The 25400-nt window shown below is 48.2% G+C and overlaps 1 protein-coding gene and 1 pseudogene across 2 annotated transcripts in view; one reads left to right on the top strand and one right to left on the bottom strand.

Annotated features, from left to right (window-relative positions):
• Positions 1 to 18718, top strand: part of LOC124043164 (programmed cell death 6-interacting protein-like) — a 67590-nt gene extending 48872 nt beyond the window's left edge. For both annotated transcript variants that reach the window (XM_046361422.1, XM_046361421.1), the window contains exons 13-18: positions 5520 to 5768; positions 6037 to 6171; positions 10181 to 10275; positions 12166 to 12283; positions 16669 to 16847; positions 18351 to 18718. In XM_046361422.1, coding sequence (XP_046217378.1) covers positions 5520 to 5768; positions 6037 to 6171; positions 10181 to 10275; positions 12166 to 12283; positions 16669 to 16847; positions 18351 to 18576 — 1002 coding nt within the window. In that variant the 3' untranslated portion in view covers positions 18577 to 18718. The remainder of the gene's footprint in view (positions 1 to 5519; positions 5769 to 6036; positions 6172 to 10180; positions 10276 to 12165; positions 12284 to 16668; positions 16848 to 18350) is intronic.
• A 4186-nt stretch (positions 18719 to 22904) lies between these two features.
• The window catches only part of LOC124043081, a 6103-nt pseudogene continuing 3607 nt past the window's right edge, over positions 22905 to 25400 (bottom strand).

Here is a 25400-nt window from a genome sequence, read left to right as displayed (position 1 = left end):
CCTCTCTCTAGGTGTGTGTGTGTGTATCCCCTCTCTCTAGGTGTGTGTGTGTGTATCCCCTCTCTCTAGGTGTGTGTGTATCCCCTCTCTCTAGGTGTGTGTGTGTATATCCCCTCTCTCTAGGTGTGTGTGTGTGTATCCCCTCTCTCTAGGTGTGTGTATATCCCCTCTCTCTAGGTGTGTGTGTGTATATCCCCTCTCTCTAGGTGTGTGTGTATCCCCTCTCTCTAGGTGTGTGTATATCCCCTCTCTCTAGGTGTTTGTATATCCCCTCTCTCTAGGTGTGTGTGTGTGTATCCCCTCTCTCTAGGTGTGTGTGTATCCCCTCTCTCTAGGTGTGTGTGTGTGTATCCCCTCTCTCTAGGTGTGTGTGTGTGTATCCCCTCTCTCTAGGTGTGTGTGTATCCCCTCTCTCTAGGTGTGTGTGTGTATATCCCCTCTCTCTAGGTGTGTGTGTGTATATCCCCTCTCTCTAGGTGTGTGTGTATCCCCTCTCTCTAGGTGTGTGTGTATCCCCTCTCTCTAGGTGTGTGTGTATCCCCTCTCTCTAGGTGTGTGTGTATCCCCTCTCTCTAGGTGTGTGTGTATATCCCCTCTCTCTAGGTGTGTGTGTATCCCCTCTCTCTAGGTGTGTGTATCCCCTCTCTCTAGGTGTGTGTGTATCCCCTCTCTCTAGGTGTGTGTGTATCCCCTCTCTCTAGGTGTGTGTGTATCCCCTCTCTCTAGGTGTGTGTATATCCCCTCTCTCTAGGTGTGTGTGTATCCCCTCTCTCTAGGTGTGTGTGTGTGTGTATCCCCTCTCTCTAGGTGTGTGTGTGTGTATCCCCTCTCTCTAGGTGTGTGTGTGTGTATCCCCTCTCTCTAGGTGTGTGTGTGTGTATCCCCTCTCTCTAGGTGTGTGTGTGTATATCCCCTCTCTCTAGGTGTGTGTGTATCCCCTCTCTCTAGGTGTGTGTGTATCCCCTCTCTCTAGGTGTGTGTGTGTGTATATCCCCTCTCTCTAGGTGTGTGTGTGTGTATCCCCTCTCTCTAGGTGTGTGTATATCCCCTCTCTCTAGGTGTGTGTGTGTATATCCCCTCTCTCTAGGTGTGTGTGTATCCCCTCTCTCTAGGTGTGTGTATATCCCCTCTCTCTAGGTGTTTGTATATCCCCTCTCTCTAGGTGTGTGTGTGTGTATCCCCTCTCTCTAGGTGTGTGTGTATCCCCTCTCTCTAGGTGTGTGTGTGTGTATCCCCTCTCTCTAGGTGTGTGTGTATCCCCTCTCTCTAGGTGTGTGTGTATATCCCCTCTCTCTAGGTGTGTGTGTATCCCCTCTCTCTAGGTGTGTGTGTATCCCCTCTCTCTAGGTGTGTGTGTATCCCCTCTCTCTAGGTGTGTGTGTATCCCCTCTCTCTAGGTGTGTGTGTATCCCCTCTCTCTAGGTGTGTGTGTGTATCCCCTCTCTCTAGGTGTGTGTGTATCCCCTCTCTCTAGGTGTGTGTGTATCCCCTCTCTCTAGGTGTGTGTATCCCCTCTCTCTAGGTGTGTGTGTATCCCCTCTCTCTAGGTGTGTGTGTATCCCCTCTCTAGGTGTGTGTGTATCCCCTCTCTCTAGGTGTGTGTGTATCCCCTCTCTCTAGGTGTGTGTGTGTGTATCCCCTCTCTCTAGGTGTGTGTGTGTGTATCCCCTCTCTCTAGGTGTGTGTGTGTGTATCCCCTCTCTCTAGGTGTGTGTGTGTGTATCCCCTCTCTCTAGGTGTGTGTGTATCCCCTCTCTCTAGGTGTGTGTGTGTATATCCCCTCTCTCTAGGTGTGTGTGTATCCCCTCTCTCTAGGTGTGTGTGTATCCCCTCTCTCTAGGTGTGTGTATCCCCTCTCTCTAGGTGTGTGTGTATCCCCTCTCTCTAGGTGTGTGTGTATCCCCTCTCTCTAGGTGTGTGTGTATCCCCTCTCTCTAGGTGTGTGTGTATACCCTCTCTCTAGGTGTGTGTGTATCCCCTCTCTCTAGGTGTGTGTGTATCCCCTCTCTCTAGGTGTGTGTATATCCCCTCTCTCTAGGTGTGTGTGTATCCCCTCTCTCTAGGTGTGTGTGTATCCCCTCTCTCTAGGTGTGTGTGTGTGTATCCCCTCTCTCTAGGTGTGTGTGTGTGTATCCCCTCTCTCTAGGTGTGTGTGTGTGTATCCCCTCTCTCTAGGTGTGTGTGTATCCCCTCTCTCTAGGTGTGTGTATATCCCCTCTCTCTAGGTGTGTGTGTGTGTATCCCCTCTCTCTAGGTGTGTGTGTGTGTATCCCCTCTCTCTAGGTGTGTGTGTGTGTATCCCCTCTCTCTAGGTGTGTGTGTGTGTGTGTCTATATCCCCTCTCTCTAGGTGTGTGTGTATCCCCTCTCTCTAGGTGTGTGTGTATCCCCTCTCTCTAGGTGTGTGTGTATCCCCTCTCTCTAGGTGTGTGTATATCCCCTCTCTCTAGGTGTGTGTGTGTGTATCCCCTCTCTCTAGGTGTGTGTGTGTGTATCCCCTCTCTCTAGGTGTGTGTGTGTGTGTATATCCCCTCTCTCTAGGTGTGTGTGTGTATATCCCCTCGCTCTAGGTGTGTGTGTGTGTATCCCCTCTCTCTAGGTGTGTGTGTGTGTATCCCCTCTCTCTAGGTGTGTGTGTGTATATCCCCTCGCTCTAGGTGTGTGTGTGTGTATCCCCTCTCTCTAGGTGTGTGTGTGTGTATCCCCTCTCTCTAGGTGTTTGTATATCCCCTCTCTCTAGGTGTGTGTGTGTGTATCCCCTCTCTCTAGGTGTGTGTGTGTGTGTATCCCCTCTCTCTAGGTGTGTGTGTGTGTATCCCCTCTCTCTAGGTGTGTGTGTATCCCCTCTCTCTAGGTGTGTGTGTATCCCCTCTCTCTAGGTGTGTGTGTATCCCCTCTCTCTATGTGTGTGTGTGTGTGTGTATCCCCTCTCTCTAGGTGTGTGTGTATCCCCTCTCTCTAGGTGTGTGTGTATCCCCTCTCTCTAGGTGTGTGTGTGTATCCCCTCTCTCTAGGTGTGTGTGTGTATCCCCTCTCTCTAGGTGTGTGTGTATCCCCTCTCTCTAGGTGTGTGTGTATCCCCTCTCTCTAGGTGTGTGTGTATCCCCTCTCTCTATGTGTGTGTGTGTGTGTGTATCCCCTCTCTCTAGGTGTGTGTGTATCCCCTCTCTCTAGGTGTGTGTGTATATCCCCTCTCTCTAGGTGTGTGTGTATATCCCCTCTCTCTAGGTGTGTGTGTATCCCCTCTCTCTAGGTGTGTGTGTATCCCCTCTCTCTAGGTGTGTGTGTATCCCCTCTCTCTAGGTGTGTGTGTGTATCCCCTCTCTCTAGGTGTGTGTGTGTATCCCCTCTCTCTAGGTGTGTGTGTATCCCCTCTCTCTAGGTGTGTGTGTATCCCCTCTCTCTATGTGTGTGTGTGTGTGTGTATCCCCTCTCTCTAGGTGTGTGTGTATCCCCTCTCTCTAGGTGTGTGTGTATATCCCCTCTCTCTAGGTGTGTGTGTATATCCCCTCTCTCTAGGTGTGTGTGTATCCCCTCTCTCTATGTGTGTGTGTGTGTGTGTATCCCCTCTCTCTATGTGTGTGTGTGTGTGTGTATCCCCTCTCTCTAGGTGTGTGTGTATCCCCTCTCTCTAGGTGTGTGTGTGTATATCCCCTCTCTCTAGGTGTGTGTGTATATCCCCTCTCTCTAGGTGTGTGTGTATATCCCCTCTCTCTAGGTGTGTGTGTGTGTGTGTGTGTGTGTGTATCCCCTCTCTCTAGGTGTGTGTGTATATCCCCTCTCTCTAGGTGTGTGTGTGTGTGTGTCCCCTCTCTCTAGGTGTGTGTGTATATCCCCTCTCTCTAGGTGTGTGTGTGTGTGTGTGTATATCCCCTCTCTCTAGGTGTGTGTGTGTGTGTGTATATCCCCTCTCTCTAGGTGTGTGTGTGTGTGTGTGTGTGTGTGTATATCCCCTCTCTCTAGGTGTGTGTGTGTGTGTGTGTGTATATCCCCTCTCTCTAGGTGTGTGTGTGTGTATATCCCCTCTCTGTGTGTGTGTGTGTGTGTGTGTGTATATCCCCTCTCTCTAGGTGTGTGTGTATATCCCCTCTCTAGGTGTGTGTGTATCCCCTCTCTCTAGGTGTGTGTGTATCCCCTCTCTCTAGGTGTGTGTGTATCCCCTCTCTCTAGGTGTGTGTGTATCCCCTCTCTCTAGGTGTGTGTGTATCCCCTCTCTCTAGGTGTGTGTGTATCCCCTCTCTCTAGGTGTGTGTGTATCCCCTCGCTCTAGGTGTGTGTGTATCCCCTCTCTCTAGGTGTGTGTGTATCCCCTCTCTCTATGTGTGTGTGTGTGTGTATCCCCTCTCTCTAGGTGTGTGTGTATCCCCTCTCTCTAGGTGTGTGTGTGTGTGTATCCCCTCTCTCTAGGTGTGTGTGTATATCCCCTCTCTCTAGGTGTGTGTGTGTGTGTCTATATCCCCTCTCTCTAGGTGTGTGTGTGTGTGTGTCTATATCCCCTCTCTCTAGGTGTGTGTGTCTATATCCCCTCTCTCTAGGTGTGTGTGTGTGTCTATATCCCCTCTCTCTAGGTGTGTGTGTGTGTGTGTATATCCCCTCTCTCTAGGTGTGTGTGTGTATCCCCTCTCTCTAGGTGTGTGTGTGTGTGTATCCCCTCTCTCTAGGTGTGTGTGTGTGTATCCCCTCTCTCTAGGTGTGTGTGTGTGTATCCCCTCTCTAGGTGTGTGTGTGTATCCCCCTCTCTCTAGGTGTGTGTGTGTGTATCCCCTCTCTCTAGGTGTGTGTGTGTGTATCCCCTCTCTCTAGGTGTGTGTGTGTGTGTATCCCCTCTCTCTAGGTGTGTGTGTGTGTGTATCCCCTCTCTCTAGGTGTGTGTGTGTGTGTATCCCCTCTCTCTAGGTGTGTGTGTGTGTGTATCCCCTCTCTCTAGGTGTGTGTGTGTGTGTATCCCCTCTCTCTAGGTGTGTGTGTGTGTGTATCCCCTCTCTCTAGGTGTGTGTGTGTGTGTATCCCCTCTCTCTAGATGTGTGTGTGTGTGTATCCCCTCTCTCTAGGTGTGTGTGTGTGTGTGTATCCCCTCTCTCTAGGTGTGTGTGTGTGTGTGTATCCCCTCTCTCTAGGTGTGTGTGTATCCCCTCTCTCTAGGTGTGTGTGTGTATCCCCTCTCTCTAGGTGTGTGTGTGTATCCCCTCTCTCTAGGTGTGTGTGTGTGTGTATCCCCTCTCTCTAGGTGTGTGTGTGTGTCCATCCCCTCTCTCTAGGTGTGTGTGTGTGTGTGTATCCATCCCCTCTCTCTAGGTGTGTGTGTGTGTGTGTATCCATCCCCTCTCTCTAGGTGTGTGTGTGTGTGTGTATCCATCCCCTCTCTCTAGGTGTGTGTGTGTGTGTGTATATCCCCTCTCTCTAGGTGTGTGTGTGTGTGTGTGTGTATATCCCCTCTCTCTAGGTGTGTGTGTGTGTGTATATCCCCTCTCTCTAGGTGTGTGTGTGTGTGTGTTTTGACAGTATGTGTTCTCTCTCTAGGTGGTGAGTGTGTTGCGTTCCCAGCTGGCCCAGCTAGAGGAAGTGAAGAAGGAGAGGGAGGGGTTGGAGGTGGAGATTAAGGGCGTGGCCTTTGACATGTCCTCCAGCTTCCTGACGGCTCTGGCTCAGGACGGGGCCATCAATGAGGAGGCACTGTCAATGAGCCAGCTGGACCAATCATATGGCAGCTACAGCCAGAGGGTTCAGGCCAGCCTCCGTTCTCAGGAAGAACTGCTGGGCAAAGTGCAGGTACACACACACCTGATATATACACACAGAAACACACACCTGATATATACACACACACACCTGATATATTTATATACACACACACACACACACACACACACACACACACACACACACACACACACACACACACACACACACACACACACACACACACACACACACACACACACACACACACACACTTTCCCTTTATACTTCCTAAAATGAGATCCTTGTAGATTCTCTCCTTCCATCTCCAACTGTTGGATGTCTCCTCCCCCCCCAGGCGTCTCACCAGGAGTTCTCCAAGCTGAAGCAGTCCAACTCGGAGGCTAATGATCGTGAGGAGGTGTTGAAGAAGCTGGCCTCAGCCCATGACAGCTACGTAGAGATCACCAGCAACCTCCGAGAGGGCACCAAGGTAACTGTCGCCTAGGGCAGTGGCTCCCAAACTGTAGGGCTGTGCCCCCGGGGATGCGGCAGGGTCCCCACCCCCCAAAAAAAAACATATATACGGTACCAGTCAAAAGTTTGGACACTACTACTCATTCAAAGGTTTTTATTTATTTTTTACTATTTTCTACATTGTAGAATAATAGTGAAGACATCAAAACTCTGAAATAACACATATGGAATCATGTAGTAACCAAAAAAGTGTTAAACAAATCAAAATATATTTGAGATTCTTCAAAGTAGCCGCCCTTTGCCTTGATGACAGCTTTGCACACTCTTGGCATTCTCTCAACCACCTTCATGAGGTAGTCACCTGGAATGCTTTTCCAAAAGTCTTGAAGGAGTTCCCACATATGCTGAGCACTTGTTTGTTGCTTTTCCTTCATTCTGTGGTCCAACTCATCCCAAACCATTTCAATTGGGTTGAGGTTGGGTGATTGTGGAGGCCAGGTCATCTGATGCAGTACTCCATCACTCTCCTCCTTCACTCCATCACTGTCCTTACATAGCCTGGAGGTGAGTTAGGTCATTGTTCTGTTCAAAAACAAATGATAGTCCCATTAAGCACAAACCAGATGGGATGCATATCGCTGCAGAATGCTGTGGTAACCATGCTGGTTAAGTGTGCTTTGAATTCTAAATAAATCACAGACTGTGTCACCAGCAAAGCACCATCACACCTCCTCCTCCATGCTTCACGGTGGGAACCACACATGCAGAGATCATCCGTTCACCTACTCTGTGTCTCACAAGGACACAACGGTTGGATCCAAAAATCTCAAATTTGGACTCGTCAGAACAAAGGACAGATTTCCACCAGTCTAATGTCCATTGCTTGTGTTTCTTGGCCCAATCAAATCTCTTCTTATTGGTGTCCTTTATTAGTGTTTTCTTTGCAGCAATTCAATCATGAAGGCCTGATTCACACAGTCTCCTCTGAACAGTTGATGTTGAGATGTGTGTTACTTAAACTCTGAAACATTTATTTGGACTACAATTTGAGGCTGGTAACTCTAGCGACCGTGTCCTCCGGCAGAGGTGACTCTAGCGACCGTGTCCTCCGGCAGAGGTGACTCTAGCGACCGTGTCCTCCGGCAGAGGTGACTCTAGCGACCGTGTCCTCCGGCAGAGGTGACTCTAGCGACCGTGTCCTCCGGCAGAGGTGACTCTAGCGACCGTGTCCTCCGGCAGAGGTGACTCTAGCGACCGTGTCCTCCGGCAGAGGTGACTCTAGCGACCGTGTCCTCCGGCAGAGGTGACTCTAGCGACCGTGTCCTCCGGCAGAGGTGACTCTAGCGACCGTGTCCTCCGGCAGAGGTGACTCTAGCGACCGTGTCCTCCGGCAGAGGTGACTCTAGCGACCGTGTCCTCCGGCAGAGGTGACTCTAGCGACCGTGTCCTCCGGCAGAGGTGACTCTAGCGACCGTGTCCTCCGGCAGAGGTGACTCTAGCGACCGTGTCCTCCGGCAGAGGTGACTCTAGCGACCGTGTCCTCCGGCAGAGGTGACTCTAGCGACCGTGTCCTCCGGCAGAGGTGACTCTAGCGACCGTGTCCTCCGGCAGAGGTGACTCTAGCGACCGTGTCCTCCGGCAGAGGTGACTCTAGCGACCGTGTCCTCCGGCAGAGGTGACTCTAGCGACCGTGTCCTCCGGCAGAGGTGACTCTAGCGACCGTGTCCTCCGGCAGAGGTGACGCTGGGTCTTCCTTTCCTGTGGTGGTCTTCATGAGAGACAGTTTCATCATGGTGCTTGATGGATTTCGCGACTGAACTTGAAGAAGCGTTCAACGTTCTTGAAATTTTCCAGATTGACTGAACTTCATGTCATAAATTAATGATGGACTGTCGTTTCTCTTTGCTTATTTGAGCTGTTCTTGCCATAATATGGACTTGGTATTTTACCAAATAGGGCTCTTCTGTATACCACCTCTACCTTGTCACAACACAACTGATTGGTTCAAATGCATTAAGAAGGAAAGAAATTCTACAAATTATCTTTTAACAAGGCACACCTGTTAATTGAAATGCATTAGTGTGCAAAGCTGTCATCCTTTGAAGAATCTCAAATATAAAATATATTTTGATTTGTTTAACACTTTTTTTTGGTTACTACATGATTCCATATGTGTTATTTAATAGTTTTGATGTCTTCACTATTATTCTACAATGTGTGTCCAAATTTGTGTGTGTTTAAAGGAACTCAGTCCGGCTTTAAATGTACTCTTGAAAGTTGTAATCGCAGAATGTACAAGGTGACATTACTAAACTGGGTTGTAATAGTAGAATGTACAAGGTGACATTACTAAACTGGGTTGTAAATGGTAGAATGTACAAGGTGACATTACTAAACTGGGTTGTAAATAGTAGAATGTACAAGGTGACATTACTAAACTGGGTTGTAAATAGTAGAATGTACAAGGTGACATTACTAAACTGGGTTGTAAATAGTAGAATGTACAAGGTGACATTACTAAACTGGGTTGTAAATAGTAGAATGTACAAGGTGACATTACTAAACTGGGTTGTAAATAGTAGAATGTACAAGGTGACATTACTAAACTGGGTTGTAATAGTAGAATGTACAAGGTGACATTACTAAACTGGGTTGTAATAGTAGAATGTACAAGGTGACATTACTAAACTGGGTTGTAAATAGTAGAATGTACAAGGTGACATTACTAAACTGGGTTGTAATAGTAGAATGTACAAGGTGACATTACTAAACTGGGTTGTAATAGTAGAATGTACAAGGTGACATTACTAAACTGGGTTGTAATAGTAGAATGTACAAGGTGACATTACTAAACTGGGTTGTAATAGTAGAATGTACAAGGTGACATTACTAAACTGGGTTGTAATAGTAGAATGTACAAGGTGACATTACTAAACTGGGTTGTAAATAGTAGAATGTACAAGGTGACATTACTAAACTGGGTTGTAATAGTAGAATGTACAAGGTGACATTACTAAACTGGGTTGTAATAGTAGAATGTACAAGGTGACATTACTAAACTGGGTTGTAAATAGTAGAATGTACAAGGTGACATTACTAAACTGGGTTGTAATAGTAGAATGCACAAGGGAACGGCAGGAAGGGTTGTCTCTGGGGAACGAGGGGGTTGTCTCTGGGGAACGAGGGGGTTGTCTCTGGGGAACGAGGGGGTTGTCTCTGGGGAACGAGGGGGTTGTCTCTAGGACTCTCTCTCCCAACAATACACGGTAACAATGGTTGTTGGCCCGGAAAAACAACTGATTTATATATATTGTAATAGTAGAATGTATGTGTGTGTGTGTGTGTGTGTATATATATATATATATATATATATATATATATATATATATATATATATATATATTGAATAAGCTAGACATGGGTGGATACTCATGTATTGATGAAATGACCATGTCTAGGTGGACATGTAGTCAGGCCACGATATGTCACGTTGTCCCCCACGATGTTGGGAAGCAGAGTGTACACGGCATTAGATGTATGGATTTATAATGACTGATGATGGTTGAGGTGATGAGCTTTGTGCAAATTTCCAATAAATATTGAGGTTCATATTTGAATGTCGGTGACAGTGCTTGGCTCTTATCCGTATCTAATATAACCCATTTTCATCAGCAAACTGTTTAAAGTAATGCACCAAAACCAGAATGGACAAGTATGTCATTTATCTCAACAGTTTTTGAGACCAAATCCTCGGTCGAGTTGAAAATGTAACGTAAACGCATTGAACTTCTGCTTTTTATTCGCTACGTGGAAACGTAACAGCGTAACAGGAAGTGCTCTAATGTGCGTTGCGTCATCACGCACAGATTTCCTTTATCCGCAACAAGTCGTTTTGATGGAAACATCTCTGGTTGGAAAATGCAGATTTTATTTTTATTTTTGAAATATTCACATGATAATCTTTTTCTATTGGATGGAAACCTAGTTTATCAGTCTGACCAATCACTGTCTTTCTCTCTCTGTAGTTCTACAACGACCTGACAGAGATCCTGCTGAAGTTCCAGAACAAGTGCAGTGACATCATCTTCGCACGCAAGACAGAACGGGACGAACTGCTCAAGTGTGTGGTGGTGATGTCGTCTCTGTGATGATGATGATGATGATGATGATGCATCAATTGTTATATTTGTAATAATCAAAGTATTGTCTTATTAGTGAAATATCATTGATTACATCATGGGTTTTCTGTGATTGGTGATCAAATCAAATTATTGGTCACATGCGCTGATTACAACAGGTGTAGACTCTACAGGTGTAGACTCTACAGGTGTAGACTCTACAGGTGTAGACTCTACAGGTGTAGACTCTACAGGTGTAGACTCTACAGGTGTAGACTCTACAGGTGTAGACTCTACAGGTGTAGACTCTACAGGTGTAGACTCTACAGGTGTAGACTCTACAGGTGTAGACTCTGAAATGCTTAATTACGAGCCCAGTGCAGAGTAAAAAAAGAAGGGAAAAAAAACTAAGACAAATATTTGCTAAAAAAGAAAATGGTAACACAAACAATCCTATATACAAGGAGCACCGGTATCCGAGGCAATGTGCAGGGGTACGAGGTAGTTGAGGTAATACAGTATGTGAAAGTGACTAGGCTATCGAGACAGATAAACAGACTAGCAGCAGCATGAGTGTGTGGGTAGAGTCTGGGGAGTGTGTGTGGGTAGAGTCTGGGGAGTGTGTGTGGGTAGAGTCTGGGGAGTGTGTGTGGGTAGAGTCTGGGGAGTGTGTGGGGGTAGAGTCTGGGGAGTGTGTGGGGGTAGAGTCTGGGGAGTGTGTGGGGGTAGAGTCTGGGGAGTGTGTGGGGGTAGAGTCTGGGGAGTGTGGGGGTAGAGTCTGGGGAGTGTGTGTGGGGGTAGAGTCTGGGGTGTGTGTGTGGGGGTAGAGTCTGGGGTGTGTGTGGGGGTAGAGTCTGGGGTGTGTGTGGGGGTAGAGTCTGGGGTGTGTGTGTGGGGGTAGAGTCTGGGGAGTGTGTGTGGGGGTAGAGTCTGGGGAGTGTGTGTGGGGTAGAGTCTGTGGAGTGTGTGTGGGGGTAGAGTCTGTGGAGTGTGTGTGGGGGTAGAGTCTGGGGAGTGTGTGTGGGGGTAGAGTCTGGGGAGTGTGTGTGGGGGTAGAGTCTGGGGAGTGTGTGTGGGGGTAGAGTCTGGGGAGTGTGTGGGGGGTAGAGTCTGGGGAGTGTGTGTGGGGGTAGAGTCTGGGGTGTGTGTGTGGGGGGTAGAGTCTGGGGTGTGTGTGTGGGGGTAGAGTCTGGGGTGTGTGTGTGGGGGTAGAGTCTGGGGTGTGTGTGTGGGGGTAGAGTCTGGGGAGTGTGTGTGGGGGTAGAGTCTGGGGAGTGTGTGTGGGGGTAGAGTCTGGGGAGTGTGTGTGGGGGTAGAGTCTGGGGAGTGTGTGTGGGGGTAGAGTCTGGGGAGTGTGTGTGTGGGGGGTAGAGTCTGGGGTGTGTGTGTGTGGGGGTAGAGTCTGGGGTGTGTGTGTGTGGGGGGTAGAGTCTGGGGTGTGTGTGTGTGGGGGTAGAGTCTGGGGTGTGTGTGTGGGGGTAGAGTCTGGGGTGTGTGTGTGTGGGGGTAGAGTCTGGGGTGTGTGTGGGTAGAGTCTGGGGTGTGTGGGGGTAGAGTCTGGGGAGTGTGTGGGGGTAGAGTCTGGGGAGTGTGTGTGGGGGTAGAGTCTGGGGAGTGTGTGTGGGGAGTGTGTGGGGGTAGAGAGTGTGTGTGGGTAGAGTCTGGGGAGTGTGTGGGGGTAGAGAGTGTCTGGGTAGTGCAAGAGTTGGTGCACAACAACTAACTTATAGATAAACAAAGAAAGTCAATGTGAGTTGTCATGGTAGCCATTTGATTAACTTGTCTTGGGGGGTGATTCATGTGCACAAGAAGGAACCGTGACTATCAACTGATGTTGTGGTTGCCGTGGTGACCGCCGACTGACATTGCTGTTGTTGTGGTTACCCACCCAGGGACTTGCAGCAGAGCATCGCCAGGGAGCCCAGCGCCCCGTCCTTTAATGTCCCCGCCTACCAGACTAACCCTGCTCCCACTGCCGCCGACCCAACCCCTGCTCCCAGGACTGTCTTTGTAAGTAGCCAATCATTGATGGGCAGGTGGGAGGATCGAATCAGAGGGCAGCTCTGTACCAAAGAGGTGACTCCATTAAGGGACCGATGGAAATGTACTGGGGGAGGGGTGGTCAGAAATAGGGGCAGGTTGTTTTAAAAAATGGTTCAGTTTAAAAAAAAAAAGTTTATTCTGGTTTACAGAATCCTTTAAAAAAAATATGTTTTATTTTATTTGACCCTCTTTTTCTCCAATTACGATCGTGTCTCCGCTGCAACTCCTCAAGGGCCTCGGGAGAGGCGAAGGTGGAGTCATGCATCCTCTGAAACATGACCTGCCAAACCGCACTTCTTAACACTTAACCGTTCAACTGCCGACCGAAGTCCGCCTGCAGGCGCCCGGACCCCGCCACCAGGAGTCGCAAGAGCCAAGTAAAGCCCCCCGCCGCCCCAGCTAAACCCCCCCCCCCCCAGCCAAACGCCCCCCCTAACCATTGTGCCCTGCAATCGTTCCCGGCACGGCCTGAGATCGAACCCGGGTCTGTAGTGCTGCCGTAGACTGCTGCTCCACTCTGGAGGCTACATTCGCTTTTCTGCTCCTATTTTCCCTATAAACATTGGTTTGACTTACACTACCAGTCAAAGGCTTGGATAAACCTCCTCATTCAAGGGTTTTTCTTTATTTTGACTATTTTCTACATTGTAGAATAATGCTGAAGATATAAAACATACGAACTCATCCCAAACCATCTCCACTGGGTTGAGGTCGGGTGATTGTGGAGGCCAGGTCATCTGATGCAGTACTCCATCACTCTCCTTCTTGGTCAAATAGCCCTTACAAAGCCTGGAGGTGTGTTGGGTCATTGTCCTGTTGAAAAACAAATGATAGTCCCACTAAGTGTAAACCAGATGGGATGGTGTATCACTGCAGAATGCTGTTGTAGCCATGCTGGTTAAGTGTGCCTTATATTCGAAAATAAATCAGACAGTGTCACCAGCAAAGCACCATCACACCTCCTCCTCCATGCTTCACGGTGGGAACCACACATGCAGAGATCATCCGTTCACCTAATCTACGTCTCACAAAGACACGAAGGTTGGAACCAAAAATTAAATTTGTACTCATCAGACCAAAGGACAGATTTCCACCAGTCTGAGGTTGTTAAATATATATATATATTTTTTTAACTTGGCAAGTCGGTTGAGAGCAAAATCTTATTTACAATGACGACCCACCCAAACCAATTGTGTGACTCCCAATCACGGCCGGCTGTGATACAGCCTGAAATCGAACCGGAGTCTGTAGAGACACCTCTAGCACTGAGATGCAGTGCCTTCGACCGCTGCGCCATTCGGGAGCTCTGGTTCTTTTGACTAGTACTGTATGTTAAAGGTCAAATGAATATGTTTTTATCTCAATATCAAATCATTTCTGGTTAACAATTAAGTACCTGACTGTCATTGTTTTCAAAAATAGCTTCTTTGCAAAGAGCAATTTCTCAAGCAGAAATGTTGCCGGCCTGCAAGGGGGGAGGGGAAAACTGAAAACTGGCTGTTATTGGCAGAGAGGTTTGGAACTCTCTTTCTTATTGGTCGATTGAATCATTTACACCAGGCAGGCCAAAACTCCATCCCAAAACAGGCTGAAATTTCAGGCGGTCTTTTCAAACTGCTCTAAAAGGATATCATAGTTTTCTGAATTTCACGGTATGATTCCAACCTCATAGTGTGGAAATAAACTCAGCAAAAAAAGAAACATACCCCTTTCAGGACCCTGTCTTTCAAAGGTCATTTGTAAAAATCCAAATAACTTCACAGATCTTCATTGTAAAGGGTGTAAACGCTGTTTCCCATGCTTGTTCAATGAACCATAAACAATTCATGAACATGCACCTGTGGAACGGTCGTTAAGACACGAACAGCTTATAGACGGAAGGCAATTGATGTCACAGTTATGAAAACTTGGGACACTAAAGAGGCCTTTCTACTGACTCTGAAAAACACAAAAAAAAGATGCCCAGGTTACCTGCTCATTTGCGTTAACGTGCCTTAGGCATGCTGCAAGGAGGCATGAGGACTGCAGATGTGGCCAGGGCAATAAATTGCAATGTCCGTGGTGTGAGACGCCTAAGTCAGCGCTACAGGGAGACAGGACGGACAGCTGATCGTCCTCGCAGTAGCAGACCACATGTAACAACACCTGCACAGGATCGGTACATCCAAACATCACACCTGCGGGACAGGTACAAGATGGCAACAACAACTGCCTGAGTTACACCAGGAACACACAATCTCTCCATCAGTGCTCAGACTGTCCACAAGAGGCTGAGAGAGACTGGACTGAGGGCTTGTAAGCCTGTTGTAAGACAGGTCCTCACCAGACATTACCGGCAACAACATCGCCTATGGGCACAAACCCACCGTGACTTGATCAGACAGGACTGGCAAAAAGTGCTCTTCACTGACGAGTCGCGGTTTGGTCTCACCAGGGATGATTGTCGGATTTGCGTTTATCGTCGAAGGAATGAGCATTACACCGAGGCCTGTACTCTGGAGCACGATCGATTTGGAGATGGAGGGTCCGTCATGGTCTGGGGCGGTGTGTCACAGCATCATCGGACTGAGCTTGTCATTGTAGGCAATCTCAACGCTGTGCGTTACAGGGAAGACATCCTCCTCCCTCATGTGGTACCCTTCCTACAGGCTCACCCTGACATGACCCTCCAGCATGACAATCCCACCAGCCATACTGCTCGTTCTGTGCATGATTTCCTGCAAGACAGGAATGTCGGTGTTCTGCCATGGCCAGCGAAGAGCCCGGATCTCAATCCCATTGAGCACGTCTGGGACCTGTTGGATCGGAGGGTGAGGGCTAGGGCCATTCCGCCCCAGAAATGTCCGGGAACTTGCAGGTGCCTTGGTGGAAGAGTGGGGTAACATCTCACAGCAAGAACTGGAAAATCTGGTGCAGTCTATGAGGAGGAGATGCACTGCAGAACTTAATGCAGCTGGTGGCCACACCAGATACTGACTTACTTTTGATTTTGACCCCCTCTTCGTTCAGGGACACATTATTCCATTTCTGTTAGTCACATGTCTGTGGAACTTGTTCAGTTTTATGTCTCAGTTTATGAATCTTGTCATGTTCATACAAATATTTACACATGTTAAGTTTGCTCAAAATAAACGCAGTTGACAGTGAGAGGACGTTTCTTTTTTTGAGTTTATATGTAAAACGCCAAGGCAACAGATCCATTTTTGCTGGACCCCAGGAAGAGTAAGGCAGTAATATACATTATAATACAATTCTTAAACATTAAATACCTTTTACAACAGTTTTCATAATGCAATGTGGACCCACGGCCACTACTCTACTACTACACTATCCAGCTGTGTGTGTGTGTGTGTGTGTGTGTGTGTGTGTGTGTGTGTGTGTGTGTGTGTGTGTGTGTGTGTGTGTGTGTGTGTGTGTGTGTGTGTGTGTGTGTGTGTGTTGTGCCTCCCTGTTCCCAAAGGTGCATTTTGATCTGATTTTTTAAAAATCTTATTTTACTGCTTGTGTGAGTTACCTAATGTGGAATAGATTTCCCTGTAGTCATGGTTCTATGTAGTTCTGTACACCTCCCATAGTCTGTTCTTGACTTGGTGATTATGAAGATACCTCTGGTAACATGTCTTGATGTGTTTACATGGGGGACTGAGCTGTGTAGTTTAAACAGACAGTTTTAAGAATGTTTAACAAACAAAACAAAACAGTTTGTTCCTTCTCAAGAAGAAACACGTTGGACAATTCACACCTATATGTTATGGAGAAGACCATGCTGCCATGCTGCCATGCTGCCTTGCTGACCATATGACCGGGCAGCACAGATTACTGTTGATGAGATCAGGCTGCTCCTCTAGAGGATGAGATCAGGCTGCTCCTCTAGAGGATGAGATCAGGCTGCTCCTCTAGAGGATGAGATCAGGCTGCTCCTCTAGAGGATGAGATCAGGCTGCTCCTCTAGAGGATGAGATCAGGCTGCTCCTCTAGAGGATGAGATCAGGCTGCTCCTCTAGAGGATGAGATCAGGCTGCTCCTCTAGAGGATGAGATCAGGCTGCTCCTCTAGAGGATGAGATCAGGCTGCTCCTCTAGAGGATGAGATCAGGCTGCTCCTCTAGAGGATGAGATCAGGCTGCTCCTCTAGAGGATGAGATCAGGCTGCTTCTCTTCACCGGTTCACACCGGTTCAGCCTAATCAAACTTGCTCAAATACGACCGAGATAAACAGGACTGTAATGTTGTCTCTTATTGTGAAAAATAACATTTTTCAAGCGATCAATAAATGAAATGTTTATCCGTGTTTAGTAGTTATCTATTTCTTTTTTTATTGATCTCTGATTTTCCCTTCTTTCCCGTTCCCAGCAGCCCCAGGTGAAGGCCCAGCCGCCCCAGCGGCCCCCTCCCCCTGCCTTCACCCCCCAGGCTGCCTCCGCACCTGGTAACCCTCCAGACAACCAGCCTCAACCAGCAAACCCCCCACCCATGGCCCCTCCCTCACAGGCACAGGGACCGCCTTACCCCACCTACCAGGGATACCCAGGGTGAATCAATACCTTTATTGTCCCAGTCGGCAGACTGTGAGAGTTGCACAACTGTTATCCGTCTGTTGTTCTAGTCACACTTCCATTGCTATTCTCTCTCCCTCCCCTCTTCTAACTATCCCTCCCCCTCTCTCTCCTAACTCTCTCTCTTCTAACTATCCCTCCCCCTCTCTCTCCTAACTCTCTCTGTCGCTCTCTCTTCTAACTATCCCTCCCCCTCGCGCTCCTAACTCTCTCTGTCTCTCCTAACTCTCTCTGTCTCTCCTAACTCTCTCTGTCTCTCCTAACTCTCTCTGTCTCTCCTAACTCTCTCTGTCTCTCCTAACTCTCTCTGTCTCTCCTAACTCTCTCTGTCTCTCCTAACTCTCTCTGTCTCTCCTAACTCTCTCTGTCTCTCCTAACTCTCTCTGTCTCTCCTAACTCTCTCTGTCTCTCCTAACTCTCTCTGTCTCTCCTAACTCTCTCTGTCTCTCCTAACTCTCTCTGTCTCTCCTAACTCTCTCTGTCTCTCCTAACTCTCTCTGTCTCTCCTAACTCTCTCTGTCTCTCCTAACTCTCTCTGTCTCTCCTAACTCTCTCTGTCTCTCCTAACTCTCTCTGTCTCTCCTAACTCTCTCTGTCTCTCCTAACTCTCTCTCGGTCTCTCCCCTAACTCTCTCGGTCTCTCCCCTAACTCTCTCTCGGTCTCTCCCCTAACTCTCTCTCGGTCTCTCCCCTAACTCTCTCTTGGTCTCTCTCCTAACTCTCTCTCGGTCTCTCTCCTAACTCTCTCTCGGTCTCTCTCCTAACTCTCTCTCGGTCTCTCTCCTAACTCTCTCTCGGTCTCTCTCCTAACTCTCTCTCGGTCTCTCTCCTAACTCTCTCTCGGTCTCTCTCCTAACTCTCTCTCGGTCTCTCTCCTAACTCTCTCTCGGTCTCTCTCCTAACTCTCTCTCGGTCTCTCTCCTAACTCTCTCTCGGTCTCTCTCCTAACTCTCTCTCGGTCTCTCTCCTAACTCTCTCTCGGTCTCTCTCCTAACTCTCTCTCGGTCTCTCTCCTAACTCTCTCTCGGTCTCTCTCCTAACTCTCTCTCGGTCTCTCTCCTAACTCTCTCTCGGTCTCTCTCCTAACTCTCTCTCGGTCTCTCTCCTAACTCTCTCTCGGTCTCTCTCTCCTAACTCTCTCCTAACTCTCTCTCGGTCTCTCTCCTAACTCTCTCTCGGTCTCTCTCCTAACTCTCTCTCGGTCTCTCTCCTAACTCTCTCTCGGTCTCTCTCCTAACTCTCTCTCGGTCTCTCTCCTAACTCTCTCTCGGTCTCTCTCCTAACTCTCTCTCGGTCTCTCTCCTAACTCTCTCTCGGTCTCTCTCCTAACTCTCTCTCGGTCTCTCTCCTAACTCTCTCTCGGTCTCTCTCCTAACTCTCTCTCGGTCTCTCTCCTAACTCTCTCTCGGTCTCTGTCTCTCTCTCTCTCTGTCTCTGTTTCTCTCTGTCTCTCTCCTAACTCTGCCTCTGTATCCTCAGGTATGCCTACCAGATGCCCATGGGTTATAACCCGTATGCAGCGTACGGCCAGTACAACATGCCCCCCGCTATGCAGCCTAACATGCAGCCCTACGTCCCCTATCAGCAGGCCCCAGCACCCGGACAGGGGGGCTTCCCCGGGACCCCCCCCACACAGCAGCACCCCTACACCTACCAACAGCAGCCCCAGCACCCACCACATCAACCATACTACCCACAACAATAACTACTGTGTAAACTCTATCATTCCCTCTCTTCTCCCTTTTCAGCCCTTCTACCCCTCCCCTCTGCTATCCATCCTCCAACTGGCAGCACAAACCATGATACTAACCTCTGCAATACATTCTCTCTCTCCCTCCTTCCCTCCCTACTCTACCCTTACTCTATCTCTCTCTCTCTCCCCTCCTTCCCTCCCTACTCTACCCTTACTCTATCTATCTCTCTCTCTCTCTCTCTCTCTCTCTCTCTCTCTCTCTCTCTCTCTCTCTCTCTCTCCCTCCCCTTCTTCCCTCCCTACTTTACCCTTACTCTATCTCTCTCTCTCTCTCTCTCTCTCTCTCCCTCCCCTTCTTCCCTCCCTACTTTACCCTTACTCTATCTCTCTCTCCCCTCCTTCCCTCCCTACTTTACCCTTACTCTCTCTCTCACTCCCCTCCTTCCCTCCCTACTTTACCCTTACTCTATCTCTCACTCCCCTCCTTCCCTCCCTACTTTACCCTTACTCTATCTCTCTCTCTCTCTCACTCCCCTCCTTCCCTCCCTACTTTACCCTTACTCTCTCTCACTCCCCTCCTTCCCTCCCTACTTTACCCTTACTCTATCTCTCTCTCCCTCCCCTCCTTCCCTCCCTACTTTACCCTTACTCTCTCTCTCTCTCCCTCCCCTCCTTCCCACCCTACTTTACCCTTACTCTATCTCTCGCTCTCTCCCTCCCCTTCTTCCCTCCTTCCCTCCCTACTTTACCCTTACTCTATCTATCTCTCTCTCTCTCTCCCTCCTTCCCTCCCTACTCTATCTCTCTCTCCCTCTCCTTCTTCCCTCCTTCCCTCCCTACTTTACCCTTACTCTATCTCTCTCTCCCCTCCTTCCCTCCCTACTTTACCCTTACTCTATCTCTCTCTCTCCCTCCTTCCCTCCCTACTTTACCCTTACTCTATCTCTCTCTCTCCCTCCTTCCCTCCCTACTCTACCCTTACTCTATCTCTCTCTCTCCCCTCCTTCCCTCCCTACTTTACCCTTACTCTATCTCTCTCTCTCCCTCCTTCCCTCCCTACTCTACCCTTACTCTATCTCTCTCTCTCCCTCCTTCCCTCCCTACTCTACCCTTACTCTATCTCTCTCTCTCTCTCTCCCCTCCTTCCCTCCCTACTCTACCCTTACTCTATCTATCTATCTATCTATCTCTCTCTCTCTCTCTCTCTCTCTCTCTCTCTCTCTCTCTCTCTCTCTCTCTCTCTCCCTCCCCTTCTTCCCTCCCTACTTTACCCTTACTCTATCTCTCTCTCCCCTCCTCCCCTCCCTACTTTACCCTTACTCTATCTCTCTCTCTCCCTCCTTCCCTCCCTACTCTACCCTTACTCTATCTCTCTCTCTCTCCCTCCCCTCCTTCCCTCCCTACTTTACCCTTACTCTATCTCTCTCTCTCCCCTCCTTCCCTCCCTACTTTACCCTTACTCTATCTCTCTCTCTCCCCTCATTCCCTCCCTACTTTACCCTTACTCTATCTCTCTCTCTCCCTCCTTCCCTCCCTACTCTACCCTTACTCTATCTCTCTCTCTCTCTCTCCCCTCCTTCCCTCCCTACTCTACCCTTACTCTATCTATCTATCTATCTATCTATCTATCTATCTATCTATCTCTCTCTCTCTCTCTCTCTCTCTCTCTCTCTCTCTCTCTCTCTCTCTCTCTCTCTCTCTCTCTCTCTCTCTCTCTCTCCCTCCCTACTTTACCCTTACTCTATCTCTCTCTCCCCTCCTCCCCTCCCTACTTTACCCTTACTCTATCTCTCTCTCTCCCTCCTTCCCTCCCTACTCTACCCTTACTCTATCTCTCTCTCTCCCCTCCTTCCCTCCCTACTCTACCCTTACTCTATCTATCTATCTATCTCTCTCTCTCTCTCTCTCTCTCTCTCTCTCTCTCTCCCTCCCCTTCTTCCCTCCCTACTTTACCCTTACTCTATCTCTCTCTCTCCCCTCCTTCCCTCCCTACTTTACCCTTACTCTATCTCTCACTCCCCTCCTTCCCTCCCTACTTTACCCTTACTCTATCTCTCTCTCTCTCTCACTCCCCTCCTTCCCTCCCTACTTTACCCTTACTCTATCTCTCACTCCCCTCCTTCCCTCCCTACTTTACCCTTACTCTATCTCTCGCTCTCTCCCTCCCCTTCTTCCCTCCTTCCCTCCCTACTTTACCCTTACTCTATCTATCTCGCTCTCTCTCTCCCTCCTTCCCTCCCTACTCTATCTCTCTCTCCCTCTCCTTCTTCCCTCCTTCCCTCCCTACTTTACCCTTACTCTATCTCTCTCTCCCCTCCTTCCCTCCCTACTTTACCCTTACTCTATCTCTCTCTCTCCCCTCCTTCCCTCCCTACTTTACCCTTACTCTATCTCTCTCTCTCCCCTCCTTCCCTCCCTACTTTACCCTTACTCTATCTCTCACTCCCCTCCTTCCCTCCCTACTTTACCCTTACTCTATCTCTCTCTCTCTCCCTCCCCTCCTTCCCTCCTTACTTTACCCTTACTCTATCTCTCTCTCTCCCCTCCTTCCCTCCCTACTTTACCCTTACTCTATCTCTCACTCCCCTCCTTCCCTCCCTACTTTACCCTTACTCTATCTCTCTCTCTCCCTCCCCTCCTTCCCTCCCTACTTTACCCTTACTCTATCTCTCACTCCCCTCCTTCCCTCCCTACTTTACCCTTACTCTATCTCTCGCTCTCTCCCTCCCCTTCTTCCCTCCTTCCCTCCCTACTTTACCCTTACTCTATCTATCTCTCTCTCTCTCTCCCTCCTTCCCTCCCTACTCTATCTCTCTCTCCCTCCCCTTCTTCCCTCCTTCCCTCCCTACTTTACCCTTACTCTATCTCTCTCTCCCTCCTTCCCTCCCTACTTTACCCTTACTCTCTCTCTCCCCTCCTTCCCTCCCTACTTTACCCTTACTCTCTCTCTCTCTCTCTCCCTCCCCCCTCCTTCCCTCCCTACTTTACCCTTACTCTCTCTCTCTCTCTCTCTCCCCTCCTTCCCTCCCTACTTTACCCTTACTCCCCCTCCTTCCCTCCCTAATTTACCCTTACTCTCTCCACCCCCCTCCTTCCCTCCCTACTTTACCCTTACTCTCTCCCTCCCCCCTCCTTCCCTCCCTACTTTACCCTTACTCTCTCCCTCCCCCTCCTTCCCTCCCTACTTTACCCTTACTCTATCTCTCTCTCTCCCTCCTTCCCTCCCTACTTTACCCTTACTCTATCTCTCTCTCTCCCCTCCTTCCCTCCCTACTTTACCCTTACTCTCTCTCTCCCTCCCCTCCTTCCCTCCCTACTTTACCCTTACTCTATCTCTCGCTCTCTCCCTCCCCTTCTTCCCTCCTTCCCTCCCTACTTTACCCTTACTCTATCTATCTCTCTCTCTCTCTCCCTCCTTCCCTCCCTACTCTATCTCTCTCTCCCTCTCCTTCTTCCCTCCTTCCCTCCCTACTTTACCCTTACTCTATCTCTCTCTCCCCTCCTTCCCTCCCTACTTTACCCTTACTCTATCTCTCTCTCTCCCCTCCTTCCCTCCCTACTTTACCCTTACTCTATCTCTCACTCCCCTCCTTCCCTCCCTACTTTACCCTTACTCTATCTCTCACTCCCCTCCTTCCCTCCCTACTTTACCCTTACTCTATCTCTCTCTCTCTCCCTCCCCTCCTTCCCTCCCTACTTTACCCTTACTCTATCTCTCACTCCCCTCCTTCCCTCCCTACTTTACCCTTACTCTATCTCTCGCTCTCTCCCTCCCCTTCTTCCCTCCTTCCCTCCCTACTTTACCCTTACTCTATCTATCTCTCTCTCTCTCTCCCTCCTTCCCTCCCTACTCTATCTCTCTCTCCCTCCCCTTCTTCCCTCCTTCCCTCCCTACTTTACCCTTACTCTATCTCTCTCTCCCCTCCTTCCCTCCCTACTTTACCCTTACTCTCTCTCTCCCCTCCTTCCCTCCCTACTTTACCCTTACTCTCTCTCTCTCTCTCTCTCTCCCTCCCCTCCTTCCCTCCCTACTTTACCCTTACTCTCTCTCTCTCTCTCTCCCCTCCTTCCCTCCCTACTTTACCCTTACTCCCCCCTCCTTCCCTCCCTAATTTACCCTTACTCTCTCCACCCCCCTCCTTCCCTCCCTACTTTACCCTTACTCTCTCCCTCCCCCCTCCTTCCCTCCCTACTTTACCCTTACTCTCTCCCTCCCCCTCCTTCCCTCCCTACTTTACCCTTACTCCCCCCCCCTCCTTCACTCCCTACTCTACCCTTACTCTATCCCACCACCCTTGTTTAATTAGTTTTTCATATAATTTTTCTAATTATTGCGTTGATTATTTAATTCCTAACTTCTCGTCCTGATCTGACTGACTTCCTGGTATGGGCTGGGCCTCTTTTAGAACACTTCCTAGTATGCGCTGGGCCTCTTTTAGAACACTTCCTGGTATGGGCTGGGCCTCTTTTAGAACACTTCCTGGTATGCGCTGGGCCTCTTTTAGAACACTTCCTGGTATGCGCTGGGCCTCTTTTAGAACACTTCCTGGTATGCGCTGGGCCTCTTTTAGAACACTTCCTGGTATGCGCTGGGCCTCTTTTAGAACACTTCCTGGTATGCGCTGGGCCTCTTTTAGAACACTTCCTGGTATGCGCTGGGCCTCTTTTAGAACACTTCCTGGTATGCGCTGGGCCTCTTTTAGAACACTTCCTGGTATGCGCTGGGCCTCTTTTAGAACACTTCCTGGTATGCGCTGGGCCTCTTTAGAACACAAAAAAAAAAAAACTTTCAAAAACAACATTTTATTGTCACATCCACCGGACATGTGCAGTGTTGTTTTCGAGGTCATAGTAGTACGACACCACTGGAGCAAATGAGGGTGAAGTGTCTTGTTCAAGGATCCATCAACAGATTCTTAACCACTAGCTTTCACTTCCTGGCCCAACGCTCTGAGGAGCCTCACTGCATTCTGGGATGAGGGGGCGTAGTCTATAGGTGTGATGCCTTATTTGGGAGCGGGTGGATGGTCCCGTACAATGTCACCGGTTGAGGGGACCGGAGGACCGACCGTTGGGTCCAGGAGTGCAAATGTACGACTTGAGCAAATGTTCCTTGTCTGTTTATCAAACCGTTTTGCTACTGAATATTGACCCAGCTCTGATCACCGAGATCATTTCCTGGTGCTTCTATTACAACTATATCTATATCCTATTTTTCTAATGAATAATACTGATGTACTGATCCAATGAAAACAGCCTGTAGGTTTTCTCATGTAGTTGAGGACCGTTGGAGATGCGTTCTCTCCTATAATCAGAGTACGGCTGGAGATGTTTTTCTGGGATAAAGATTATTAGATACAGATCCTTCAGAAAGTATTCACACCCCTTGACTTTTTCCTACTGTTGTTGTTACAGCCTGCATTTAAAATGGATTATATTTATAATTGTTTTTGGTCCTCGAAGTGGAATCATGTCTTTTTTTAAAAATGCATTAAAATGGAAATGAATAAAAAATGAAAAGTTGAAATGTATATTGAGTCGGTATGTATTCAAACCTGTTGTTATTTCAAGCTTAAATAAGTGGCATGGAATCAATCTGTGTGCAGTAAGTGTTTTAACAGGATTGTTGAATGACTACCTCATCTCTGTACCCCAAACAGGTAAAAGTCCCTCAGTCGAGCAGTGAATTTCAAACACTGATTCAACCACAAAGACTAAGGAAGTTTTGCAATGCTATTGGTAGATGTGTACAAAGAAGAAAAGCAGACATTGAGCATGTTGAAGTTATTAATTACACTTTGGATGGTGTGTCAATGAACCCAGTCACTACAAAGATGCAGGTTGTCCTTCCTAACTCAGTTGCTAGAGAGGAAGGAAACTGCTCAGGGATTTCACCATGAGGCCAATGGTGAATTCAAAGTGTTATGTTTGGGGCAAATCCAATACAAAACATTACTGAGTACCACTATCCATATTTTGAAGCAAAGGGGTGGCTGCATCATGTTATGGGTATGCATGTAATCATTAAGGAAGTTGGGTTTTTTTTCAGGATAAATAAATTAACAGAATGAATCTAAGCACAGGCAAAATCCTTTCCACCAGACACTGGGAGGTGAATTCACCTTTCAGCAGGACAATATCCTAAAACATAACAAATTTACACTGGAGTTGCTTACCAACAAGACAGTGAATGTTCATGAGTGGCTGAGTTACAGTTTTGACATGAATCTACATGAAACCTATGACAAGACCTGAAAATGGTTGTCTTATCATTGCTCAATAACTAATTTGACAGAGCTTGAATAATTTTTCAATGAATAATGGGCAAATGCTGTCCAATCCAAGTGTGGAAGTGCTTAGACTTACCCAGAAAGACTCACCGCTGTAGTCGCTGCCGAAGGCGCTTATACAAAGTATTGACTCTGGTGTGAATACATATGTAAGATGAGATATCTGTATTTCATTTTCAATAAAATTAGCAAAAATGTCTAAAAACATGTTTTCACTTTGTCATTATGGGGTATTGTGATGTCATTATGGGGTATTGTGATGTCATTATGGGGTATTGGGTGAGAGGAAAAATCCATGTGATCCATTTTGAATTCAGGCTGATAAACAAAATGTGGAATAAGTCAAGGGCTGTGAATACTTAGTGAAGACTGTATATTATATATATAAATATAAGAATGTATGTGGTTAACCAAACAACAGACTGTTTATCTTTCTCTCTGTGGTTCTAATGTGATTAAACACCTCTGGATACCATACCAGACACCTGTGTGCAGTTTGCTGAGTCTACTTTATTCAGGAACATTGTCTTTGATCTTCAGAACCAT

The sequence above is a fragment of the Oncorhynchus gorbuscha genome, linkage group LG09, assembly GCF_021184085.1.
Source record: "Oncorhynchus gorbuscha isolate QuinsamMale2020 ecotype Even-year linkage group LG09, OgorEven_v1.0, whole genome shotgun sequence".
In the NCBI taxonomy this organism is placed as follows: Eukaryota; Metazoa; Chordata; class Actinopteri; order Salmoniformes; family Salmonidae; genus Oncorhynchus; species Oncorhynchus gorbuscha.
The sequence above is the reverse complement of the archived record's forward strand: the minus strand, read 5'-3'. Positions and strand labels throughout refer to the sequence as shown.